The sequence below is a fragment of the Gigantopelta aegis genome, chromosome 4 (genome assembly GCF_016097555.1).
Source record: "Gigantopelta aegis isolate Gae_Host chromosome 4, Gae_host_genome, whole genome shotgun sequence".
Classification (NCBI taxonomy): domain Eukaryota; kingdom Metazoa; phylum Mollusca; class Gastropoda; order Neomphalida; family Peltospiridae; genus Gigantopelta; species Gigantopelta aegis.
Window position 1 is genome coordinate 11,290,036 of NC_054702.1, and position 13,345 is coordinate 11,303,380.

General features: G+C 35.6%; 1 protein-coding gene across 1 annotated transcript in view; it reads left to right on the forward strand.

Annotated features, from left to right (window-relative positions):
* Positions 1-4,647: 4,647 nt before the first annotated feature.
* The window catches only part of LOC121372382 (E3 ubiquitin-protein ligase rnf213-alpha-like), a 196,219-nt gene continuing 187,521 nt past the window's right edge, over positions 4,648-13,345 (forward strand). The window contains exons 1-2 of the mRNA XM_041498686.1: positions 4,648-4,772; positions 6,156-6,471. Of these exons, the coding sequence (XP_041354620.1) occupies positions 6,244-6,471 (228 nt within the window). The 5' untranslated portion in view covers positions 4,648-4,772; positions 6,156-6,243. The remainder of the gene's footprint in view (positions 4,773-6,155; positions 6,472-13,345) is intronic.

Consider the following 13,345-nt stretch of genomic DNA (forward strand, 5'->3'; position numbering starts at 1 on the left):
CCTTTTAAAACATTTTTATTTTATTGTATTCACTTTCTTTTTTTTATTATTATTTATTTTACTTTTTTAAATACAACAAACGTAAAAACAGATTCGATTTCCCCTTACAAATGAAATGAACTTCCCTGCTGTGCCAAATATCACATACGCAAAACCAAGCTTATTCTTTCTCTCCTCCCCCCCCCCCCATCCATTTTTGTCTCGATTTCATGTCTTTTGTTTGTAAACCGAACTCTCCCTTCTCCATACACTCCTTTTTATTGTTTGCTTATTGTAATCGTTTCCCTTTGAAAGATTTACAAGGGTTAATGGTCAATATAAATGTATTATTTAGTTATTATTTTCAGTGTAGTGCGAATGCCTTGTTAACACGTATATCGCGATTTAAAAAAATAAATAAACCAAACAATGTGAAATAAATATATTATAATTTTTTTTTTTTTTTTTTTTTTTTTTTTAATTCATCACGTAGTGTATACTCTGCTACATAGTGTAACTGACAACCTCCGTGGCAATTGACAACAAGAAAAAGGTCAGAGGCTCAAATCAAGTAGCTCGTGTACGATCGCAGTGACCGCCGATCAACCGTCTAACAGGAATTTTTCAATTTTTTCCCCGACAGTCTAGACGCCGTCTAGCTTGGTCGGAGTCACCGTCTAGACGCCATTATGGTTTGTTTGTGTACTGTATGAAAGAAAGAAAGAAATGTTTTATTTAATGACGCACTCAACACATTTTAGTTACAGTCAGACATATGATTAAGAACCACACAGATATCGAAAGAGGAAACCCGCTGTCGCTACTTCATAGGCTACGCTTTTCGATTAGCAGCAAGGGATCTTTTATATGCATCATCCCACGGACAGGGTAGTACATACCATGGCTTTTGATATATCAGTTGTGGTGCACTGGCTGGAACAAGAAATAGCCCAATGGGCCCATGCACCGACGGGGATCAATCCTAGACCAACCACACATCGAGCGAGCGCTTTACCACTGGGCTACATCCCGCCCCACACACATATGACATATGACGCAAATATGACATCATCAAAACTTAATATGGTTAATATTTAAGATAAAAATGTATTGTTTCCAGCAGATATGATACTATACTCATAAATTTATCCATAGAGTTCTAATAATGCTTAATCCTTCATGATGTAATATCACACATGATAGGAAGGATGATAACATGTACTGTTAGGTTCAGACATATTGTTTCGGAGGAAAACAAATGTCTAAAATAATGCCACGATTTTCACATATTTCCTGATGTGCTAAAATAATATCATCAGACAATTTATCAACAAAGCAATTCAGATCATCATAATTACACAACTGGTTCCAGGTTATCTAGTTTTCTACCATCTACCAAAATATTTCAAAATCTGTTACTCACTTTGACGTGTGTAATTTCAGTGAAATACCAACTAACAGAGAGTTAGTGCCTTGGTCTGCATGAACTTTTGTATATTGTTTTTTTGCCACAAATCACTGGCAGGTGCTTTGTTTATAGGTTGACTGCCACTCCCTAGAACAATACATCCTCCCTAGTCTGTCTTGCAGAAAAACTGCCCCTCTCAAGACTGAACTCTCTGGATACATTTACATACAGCTCTGATGGCATGTACTCTTCATTTACTGTTAAAACAGTGATAGTGTCAGGTGTTCATGAAAGATCAGCATATCCTCCCACAATTGTGACACCCAACATAAGCACATGCTTCAGTTGTCGCATCTATTGGTTTTATCTTAATGATGAAAAATATGTACAGTATGTTTACCAAAACAAAATAAACAAGGTTTGTACAAAATTAAAATAGTGTAGCTATTGCATCGGACATCATTTTAGCCAGTGATGGGTTACCACTTTTGGAAAACATTAATAGGTCTTTGAATGTCATAACCGTGCAAAACGTATATGACATTCTTTGAAACTGGAAAACAATAAGCATGCCCTAAGGTATTTCAGAAGCAGACACTAAAAATGTAAGAATGAATATTGCTTAGCACAAAGGGTAAACTGACTATTGGAACGCTGAACACATCCCTTTTGTCAAATATCTTAGTTTCAAGGCTATAATTGTCTTTTTCAATCTGTAGCGTCCAATATCACAGGTAATTAAGTAAATTAACAATTTTGTATAAAATTCAGCATCTGTTTAGAATTTCAGTTAAAGGTTCAAGGTGGAATTAAAAAGATTCCAACACATTCCTTCTATCAAATATCTCTTTTTAGTTCGCTTGAGATGATGGCACCCAAACCAAATGTGGCTCACTAAGGTTTTAGTAAATATACAGGGCCATCAACTAAAGGTGCAATATATGACAGACATTCAAAGGGGGATGCCATGTCAAAATTCCCTCCTTACTGCTGTACCAATTTGCCATAAAAATTAAGAAAAGGGGATATTTTGGGACAGGTCAAACATGATCTTTATATGTTAGTTAAATTTGACAGTTAGGTATCTGATTTGGTGAAAATGTGTTATAACTGTGTGGATGTGTTTCACCTCAAGATTATTTGTAATTGGGAAAGGTGCCCCACTTAATGTTGATAGGTACTTTGTTGAAGTAGAAACCTTCCGCTAACATCAAATTCAGCCACTTATCACATGTATCATGTATACCAGCATTGTCGGGTTCAGATCTGGATGGGAAAGTAGGATGACCTGAAGCCAGAAATCTTGGCATAGCTGTTCAGACGGGAAACATATGAACCTAATCCAAAGAATCTCCTTATAAGAGCCAATCTGAAGTTTATAAAGTGCATGTGTTGATAGCAAAGCCAAATGTGTCATTTGCCAAACAGTTTGGCATAACTAGATGACTTGGACCCATTTGTGGTTTGATTAAGATTTGAATAAATTCAGCATAAATTATCTGATATTATACTGGATGTCACATTAGGACATTTGTTTTAAATTAGTGGCATTATTTTAGACATTTGCTTTCCTCCGAGACAATATGTCTGAACCTGATAATACATGTTATCATCCTGCCTATCATTTGTGATATTACATCATTAATGAATTAAGCATTATTAGAAAGTTGGTGGATAAATGTATGTGTATAGTATTGTAACTGCTGTTTTTATCTTAGACATATGAGCTGTTTTGAGTCTTGATGACACAATATGACGTCATACTTGCATCATGATGTCATAGGTGCATCACACTATATTGTTAACAAGATATTTTGATTATTTGGAATCATATTCTACTCATAATACATTTATGTGGTCTAAAATCAACCGTTTAGGAGATATAAAGTTTGTTTTGGTAGCCATATTGGATTTATGCTAATTAGCATTTTCCCCGGTGTCAGATTTGAGTAGATTTTGGATATAATGTTCAGTGGGGTCATCGAAACAATATAAAACAAAAAACCTTCTGTTGCAATTTGTTCTAGGTTCACCTAAATTTTGGCTTAAATTTACTGGACTAGTATTGTTTCTTTATCTCGGTAAAAAACCCCAACACATTGGGCAATATTTAGTTTTACCTGTTGGCTGCAACAGGTGCCTATTCATTTTACCTACATGTATTTGTTACAGGTATAGACTCCCAAACTTTTAGAACCCAGCATATTGAAAAATGGGATATATAGTACAGTATATTCACTGATTTACTACAGTGGTAAAACAAAACAATGAGATAACTCAGACAGGCAGCTAACAAATTTGGGATCATGCAGTTCAAGTATTTTTGAATTTAAAATGCACACACCTGTTGATTGATGTAGACAAATACTAGAGAGTTTTAGAATGCTTACACATACAGCAATGTGTACTTAATTGTGATGTCATTTTACATGTACACATAAAAATAATTCATTTGTAAAACTGCTGTGCATATACATGTACTGGTAACATCACACTGTGACTAAATGATTTGTCGTTATAATAATCTATCAGAGGTTTTTACTACATTTTATTACCAATTCTAAAGAATTGTGAATTACTCCATCAGTGTTTTGTACAATAACAAAAAATGTCATAAAATTCAAAAGTGATGATGTGCAACCCCTCTTGATCTACCTGTGTTATACCAACATATTGAAATGCAAAAAATACTGTTTTAATTAAAGTTATATTTTAAGTAGCAGAATAACTTGCATTAGATACATATTTTCTACAAGTAAAAGATTGTATTTATGTGTAGGCTTCACTTTACAAGTAAACTAAAGTCCACAAAATATTACATGTATATGTACAAATATCACGTGATGTGCTGCAATTGATTATTTCAAACACCAAACTTTGTCAGTAGTTATACAAGTACAGGTACAAACTTTAAACTTCTCTGGTGATTTGCAGATGAGAAATATTAATTGTTTTCTCTCGCACGCACGCACACACACACACACACACACACACACACACAGACAGACACAGACAGACACACACACACACACACAGACAGACAGACACACAGACACACAGACAGACAGACATACAGACAGACACACACACACACACACACGACGAATGAAAGACATGCCATTAATTTTTCCGAGATTATAATATAGCACAGTATAGTGGTTTCCAAGATCTGATTTAAATTCAGTCCGACTGACTGTATTTTGTGTTTGTGTGGGTTTTCAAAAATATGTTATTTTTTATCATTTATTATTGTTGTTTAAAAATATGTTATTATATATAATTTATTATTGTTGTTTCTTTCTCAGTTGTTGACTAGCCTGCTATTGGATAATGCTGAACAGTTCAAGAAAAGATATCAAAAGGAACTATTACCACAAACTTCAGTGTGAGTCATATCATGTACTTTAAATTCTGTTGAAGTCTCCCAGTATTTGATGAAGTCTATTTCTCATGCCAAATCACAATTTTCTAAGAATAAAAAATCTGCTCCACCATGGCTGTTTTCAATAATCGAAATACTGTTGTAGGGTACAAAAGAAATTAATTTATTAAAATTATCATGGCTGTGTATTGATATTGAGTGTTCCTATATATTATAAACAGGATAAATTCAATTTAGGCCTGATGGTATTGGTGCACAGACAAATGCTCACAAGACAAAACCTCACAATGATCTAATACCAACACAGGTGAACATCCACATAATTATTTTGCCTTCCAGTGATAAGAAACATTATATCAAACAGAAGCACATGACCCAAAATGTGAGTAAATACGGCAAGCTGTGTACATAAAGCATGAACAGCATCTGTACTTGACAGAGCACCTCTGGACTATTGTAAGAGAATTGTTACACTTTGTGAAATTTTTGTAACCAGAGTTCAAGTAAATGCAGTTCTGTATGCATTTATTTGATGCACATGAACTTTTTTCCGTGATTATATTGGGACATGCAAAACATTAAATGTTTGCAACCAAAATGGATGCTCTGATGACAAAATGGCATAATATCATAATGCATAACACAGGACCTTTGTATATATACACATTCATGGTCCTTTATGGGTTAAGACATATTTAACTGTATTTTGGCATGCACACCACCATTTGTCATGTCGATAATTGTTGTAGCAGCGTAGGTAATAGTTTCTCATAACAAAATACTATAAAATTCTGATATACTTTTTGAAATCATTCTTTGATGATTACACGTTAGATTGACCTCTGTAGTATTTAAATAAACTATTGGTTTGAAGTTATTTGTTATAATATAGTACTATCTGATAACAACTGGGCAAGTGGTATAGTGTTACTTGTATAACAGCAACACAAGGCTTGTATGAGGTTTGCTAATTAAAACGTTTTGTGGTCGACTTGTAGCTATGTTGATGTTTGTTTTACATGGAACTTGTCAGTTGAGAGCAAAATGAGTAGTCACATGACCTCTCAATAGTGTTGTATTTTTCACAGAATATATTCTGACAGAAATTGTATTGAACTGCATGGAGTAATTAATGGTGGTGTAGAACCTTTTCAACATTTTGTTGTTGAAATATAGTTTGTTTTCAGTTTCATGCATTAGTGCTCTATATATGCAAAACATTTTTTATGGAGTTTAGTATTATTACAAAAACATTGATAGAAAGCATTTCCAAATATTAAAATGAGTAACAAAGAAGTGGGTTGGAGTTGGCTTGTACAAGTCACATGCAGGCATTGACCACAGCTACATTCTGTACTACTTGTGGGGTTTGTGTTTGTTTTTCAGGGGGAAATGTCAAGTAATTAAGCAGGAATTTGAAATATCAAAGACCATTACAAAGGACCTTTTGGAAAATAATATTGGTCACGTCAGAATGGATAAGTTAATTCTGCCTATTGTATCTGTTTGTTTGACTGTTATTGATGGCTTGGCAGCTGTCCATCATTACATTGTCCAAAACCAAAAGGTTTCAAAACCAACAACACAAAATGAAGCACATACTTTCCTTCAAGATCTGATAGAAAAGGTGCAACTATGGCTTAGGCAAAATCATCAGTTTGCATCTAATTCTTCTCGACATTTGTTGGCAAGTGCACTAAAGGTAAGAAGTTTTTACTTTTCTTCACATTTAAAAATAGAATATATCATAATGGTAAAACGCTAGCTTGATGAGTAATAGATCATTTAAGGTCGATGACAATCACTTTTCAGATCCTTGTTTTGGCTTCGTACACAATAAATAAAACATATCCAACAGTAATTTTTTGAAGTGATAGATTTGACAAAAGGTACTTTTTATTTCTTCATCTTTTAAAATTAAAATTAATAGTTTGTCCAGAATTATGAAAAATAAAAAAATACCTACCTGTAAACAGCGTTGTCTGTTTGTTATAGAATTTTGATGGGTCAAGGTTATAAGTTCATCAAAGAGTATTTAAAGCTCCTGTAAAAGTAAAATTTACATCTGTAGGAAAGAAAGACCCACTCTCTCTACTCAAATTATGTAAAGTGAACGGATAGTAAGTATTGATATTAAAGATATATAAAAAAAAACAAAAAAAAACATTCGAGGATTGATCCCAAAAAGTTGCTAACCTCTAGACCAGCTTATATGCAAGAACATTGTAAGATATAATAAATATACAGAACTTCACATATGTTGTTTTCGCTTACTATTTATTACACAATTTTATTTCGCGCAAGAATATATACCACGAGACCGCATAGCGGACGAGTGGTATGTTTTTTTGCAAAATAAACAAGTGCAATAAATAGGAACCAAAAACAATGTATGTGAAGTTCTGTATTTATTACATACATGTACCTTCTCTTATGTTTTACTAACTTTTTTTTTAATTGACAGTGAAACATGTACGTTTTGTCATGAAGGAAAAGAATCTATAGTGCATTTATTTTGGGAATGTAAAATTGTTCAGAATTTTTGGAATGATTATTTAAATTGATTATCAAACTCATGTAAGCATATATGTAATTTAAAGCTTTCTCTTGAGCTAGTTATATTTGGATGTAAAGATAATATTAAAACAGATAATGTTTTTGACCTGCTACTATTATTAGCTAAATATTTTATATATAAATGTAAAGTGCAAATTAAGGGTCCAATTAAATATTATATTTTTCCAAAACGAAGCTAAACAAAAATATAAAGTAGAAAAATGTATTTATCTTAGTAAGAACAATCATAATAAATTCTTCACCAAGTGGTCAGTGTATTATTCTCTCTTTGAACAGACCTAACTTTTGTAACTTTCCTTGTGCATTGTCTTGTTCCCAGCGGATAATGTATATATATATATATATATATATATATATATATATATATATATATATCATGTGCATATTTAAAATATTTATGTACATCGTTCATAGAATGGAAAAGGATGAAAGTGTGTTGTTTATTGCATGAGAGAGAGATAAATGGATAGCTACATTGTTTAGATATATAGTGAGAGAGAGAGAGGGGGGTGGGGGTGGGGTGTTGTGGGGGGTTTGGAAGCCAGTATTCTAAAGTATTATATTATGTTGTTTTATTATTTTTATGTACACAAACCAGACCTGTCAACCTTTAGTCAAGAGAAAGCAGGTGGTGTGTGTTGAAAAATCAGGAGATTTTGTCAAAAAGCAGGAGATTTTTAAAATTCACACAATTTAACCCAAAATCGCAAGATTTAAAAAAAACATTATTACAATAAGTTATATGAATACTTTATAATGTCATATATACTTCTTAACCTTAGATCTTGGCATTAAAAAAAAAAGTTTAAGTTTAAGTTTAAATATTATTATGATTTAATACATATTTAAAAAAATATATATATTTTATCCAAAAATGTTAAGAACATGAACAAGAAATAAAAAAAATTATTAGTACATTTACGGTATTACACTTACAGCCTTACAGGTTGCGTTACATTATCATTTGTGGTTAGTGTACCTAAGTACCAAAGACAAATTTATATAAATCTTATAAATTAATATTCAGTTTTTACTATAATGAGGAACGGTGGCGTGGTACTTATTTAAAATCATTATAATGATGCAATAAACATTGTATTTTCATTAATCATAAGTAAAACCTCATTACGGACATCGTGTGAAATATACCGGAATTATACCCATTTCCGTGAGTAACTTTATGTCAATGTCAAACACAACATTTTTTAATTGTACAAAAATAATTTCTTGAAGTGTACCCTTATAACCAACATTTTACCGCACAAACATACAAAATTAACTGACACAAGTATGTTTATACAGCTAATTGGTCTTTTCGTTGTCTTGCTGTGACATGTGATTTTAACATGCATCGTTTGTATCGCTGTCAACTCGGGAGTCTGGCATTCGTCATAGTTGCATTATGTAATCCAGTGGGAAGACATTTTACAATTCAGAGGTGTTATTAGAACTAAATTGGATAGTTTAGTTTTTTTATATGGCAACACTGAATGTCAATACACAGCCTGTTGAATTAGCGGCAACACGCTTCGTAGCCATTACCATGACAACAAACATTATAATAACACGTCATTTTATAAACTCCATGTGCTTTTTTAACAATATAAATAGGCTATCCCACAATTCTCACTTCGGCAAAGGTTAAACAGTCGGGACAATTCGGCCTGTTACATTCTCGGAAACTGAAAGTAGTCGACATTTTCCGAATGAGAAAAAAAGGCAGTGTTATTTTGACAAGAGGATCGATTTTTTTTTATGCTTACAAAAATGTCCTTTAACAGGAGAAACTGTCTCCCGCACAGATTTAAGGAGATTTGATCAAATACCGGGAGACTCCCGCGGAATCCGGGAGGGTTGACAGGTCTGACACAAACCCATGTTTTACCCTTGGCATGTGTTGTTCTAATTGTACACAAGGGGCTGGCAATAATAAAAAAAAAAAAAAATTAAAAAAAATTATATATATTTTTTAATTTAACGTCATAACAACACTATGATCAAAACTCCTTTCATGGATTTACTTAAGGTTAAGAATCTTACTCTCTGGCAGCCTTGTGTAATGTTTCAAATAGGATGTGACATATTTTATAAATCATATATAACATCAGTAAATAATAGGTGCTAACTGCAGTAAAAATAAAAAGGGAATTCCCCATTTAAAAGTTCCAGTCCAGATCACACATATGTGTGATACAAAATAAATTTATCACACGGTTTCAAAATGTCTTTATCACTATAGTAAGATTGAATAGGTATGTAATAAACGTATATAAATGAAACTTTTATGCTGTTACTGTACTGAAGAATATGTGTTGCAGATAACCGGCAAATTTGTTTCCAAACAATGGTAAAATAAATAACTAAAAATATATTATTGTTAAAGATACTTTTATAGGATATAATAAACATGTTTTAATTTTCAGTATTTAGTTTGTAAATAGAAATAGTGGTGTTGATTGTAGTCCACAAAAGAGGTAACGTTAATAGAGTAGCTAGTTTACCATGCATAATTTCATATATATATATACAATATATATATATATACAGTCAAACCCGCTTATTTGCATACCCTCGGTGCTGCTCGATTTTGTGCAATTAACCGGGTTAGTCGATTAACCGATAGAGTACCGACTTTCACTTTGTAATAGCCATCCAACTACAAAGTGGCATGGGAGACAGTCTAGCATAATGCGGTACTTCATACCGGAACTATTACAGTTAACACATGCAGTTGGATATATATAAATGTAAAAAAATATATCGATCGATATATATATACTCTTCAAAAGAAGAAACGCAAAACCACATTGTCGTAACATTTGGAGAATTGATTTAATTATTGAATGGTGAGTCCAATAATTACCAAATGTTGCAGGATTGTTCACAATGCACTCTAGTCCATTGTGAGTACGTGATAGGACACACCACCAAGGTCAAGGTCATCTGGAGTCAATACCGGGTGTGGCCTCCGCGTGTGTTGACAACTGCCTGGCACCGCCTGCCCATTGAAGCAACCAGAGTACGGATGACGTCCCGGGGGATGGTGGCCCACTCGGCCTGCAAGGCTGCTGCCAGCTCGGGCAGGGTCTGGGGCTGTGGTTGTCGCTGTCGGAGGCGTCGGTCCAACTCGTCCCATAGAAGCTCAATTGGGTTCAAATCCGGTGATGTCGATGGCCAAGGAAGGACATTAATGTTGTTGTTCTGTAGGAAAGCCGTTGTGAGACGTGCTGTGTGAGGCCTAGCGTTGTCATGTTGGAACACTGCGTTGGCGTTGGCCATAACTGGAACGATGTGTGGCCGGAGGATCTGGTCAATGTAGCCCTGTGCATTCAGGTTGCCCTGCACGTGGACCAGGTCAGTTCTGACAGTGTGTGAGATGGCTGCCCACACCATGACACTACCCCCGCCGAATCTGTCCACTTCCTGCACGCAGTTTGCCGCATAACGTTCACCACGACGCCTATACACGCGCGACATCTTCCATCATGACGTCGGAGCAGAAATCGGGACTCGTCACTGAACCACACCTGTCTCCATCGCAGTTGAGGCCATTGTCGATGAATCTGGCACCACTGCAGTCGGAGTCGACGGTGTTGTGGTGTTAAGATGACACCTCGAACTGGACGTCTGGCACGAATTCCTACCTCACGTAGGCGGTTCCGTACGGTCTGGTCGGATATCCTGCGCAAACCTGGTATTGCTGCGGCTGTGGAGGTGGCAGTAGTCAATCGTTCCCGAAGGTGGCGTACCGGATGTAGCGGTCCTGCCCGGGGGTAGTGACCCGTGGTCGACCGGATCTAGGGAGGTCACGTGTTGATCCATGTTGCTGGTAACGGTCCCACAGTCTGGAGATGGTGCTTGGGGACACATGGAATGCCCTGGCAACGGCCGTTCTGGATTCGCCTGCGTCTAGTCGGCCGATGGCATTGTTTCTCTGTGGTTCACTGAGACGTGGCATGTCCTGGATTGTCAACTGTCGGCCAGATACAGAGGCCAGGCAAGCGAACACCCTGCACTTTTATACTGTCGGTGTTCATGTTGCACGTGCAGACAACGCACGTGCAGTGGTGACATGGTTTGCACGTGGCTGCGTTTTTGCGAATATTCACATTTTGGAACTTTATTGTACAGTAGCTGCCTTTTATCGAATGTAACCGTGGGAATGTGTTTGGGACATGCAATGACCTTATATTCACAAAGCATGAACCGGTAGGAAACATAAAATCGGAGTTATAACCCATTTGTACCCTTTTGCGTTTCTTTTTTTGAAGAGTATATAATTAGCATGACGTTTTGTTTTAATCTGCCAGACCAGAAATCATTTAAAAAAAAAAAAACCCAACAACGTCCGTCACTGGGCGTCGTTTTCTAAAAACACAAACTTTGTGCATTAAATAAAAAACACTGACCATCCACTAGTGTACACAAAGTGTATTAGCCATGTAGTTAATGAGATAAACTTGAAACAACAGAACCATCAAAAAGTTCACGTTTCATCGGTGCACGTGTTTACAAAATGACGTCAGTTTCCGGAATTACCGGGCTGTTGATTGACCGAATGCGCCTTACCATAGAATTACGTGAACTTGTATGAATTTGCTGGTATGGTGTTCTTTCCCTCCCAAAAGATATGGCAAGCTTTGGTATTATTTGTGATCCCCAAATGATGATTTTGCTATTGTTAAGCAATTAAAGTTAAGCTCGGCTAGTGAGTCGTTATCAGTTCCAGCAGTCTGCATTGCATGCATGACCGGTATAACACAATTGACTGACCTTCATGGTGCAGTCCGACTGATTGGTGTCTAACAATATAGCAGAAACTTAGGGACGATCCATAAATAACGGTCTTTGTTATGTTTGTTTTTTGACGACCTCCCCCACCAGTCTTTTTTTTTTTTTTTTTTTTCCGCTACATTTTTTGGGAAGCTAGTGATAAATCGTTTCTTTTTGCGTTTAACAGATATAGCGTACACTGCATCTAATGAATAAGTGAACAACAACCCTTTCTCGGTCACATTTATTAAAAAACATAACCGCCTAGGACGATTGATCTGTAATCTTTTAATTACTAACAAGGCTTCTCAACATAACGTAATTGACACAGAACAATGATTGCCCTGAACACGTCAATCGAATAGGGCCTCAATAGTTGAGTGCGCATGCGTACAAGCGCACAGGTGGTACTTCTAAAAATAATAGTCGGAGAGTTACCTGTTATTGAGATGGCCTCTGATTAACAGCAATATATTGCAAACAAAACATTAGGTCTTAGGTTTATTCAACTTATTTATGTCATTCTTAAATCTTGTAGTCGGGTATTGTGATTCACCAGTCCGGATAAATTTAGCTATCTTTTTTTCGAAAACATGCCTGAAGCTACCCTCAGACTTTTCCTGGAACTTTACAATAAAGCCTGGAAACAGGGTTATCTCCCCTTAGCATGGAAACATGCCGAGGTTGTCAGCCTCCCTAAGAAAGGGAAAGATTTAACTAATCCATCTAATTACCGTCCTATCTCTCTAACATCCAGTGTTTGTAAAACCATGGAGGCCATGGTTAATTCCAGACTCAGCTATTATCTAGAAAGTAACCACCTTTTGACCATATACCAGAGTGGCTTTAGAAAAAACCACTCTACCGCCGACCACCTTTTTCGACTTCAATCTGAAATTGCTAATGCTTTTAGTCATGGTGACAAAGTGGTCGGAATATTTGTTGATCTGGAAAAGGCTTATGATATGGTTTGGCGACACGGGCTACTAATTAAAGTGTACAACATGGGCATTAGAGGGCCTATGTTTGCATTTATTGAACGTTTTATTAACAGATCTTTTACAGTTAATGTTACTGAAGCATTCTCTGATATTCTCAAACTTGAGAATGGCATACCCCAGGGATCTGTAATAGCCCCAACACTTTTCAGTATTTTCATTAATGATCTAGCTACGGCCCTCACTGGTTCATCTAGTAAGGACACAAAGCTTAGTATTGGCTTATTT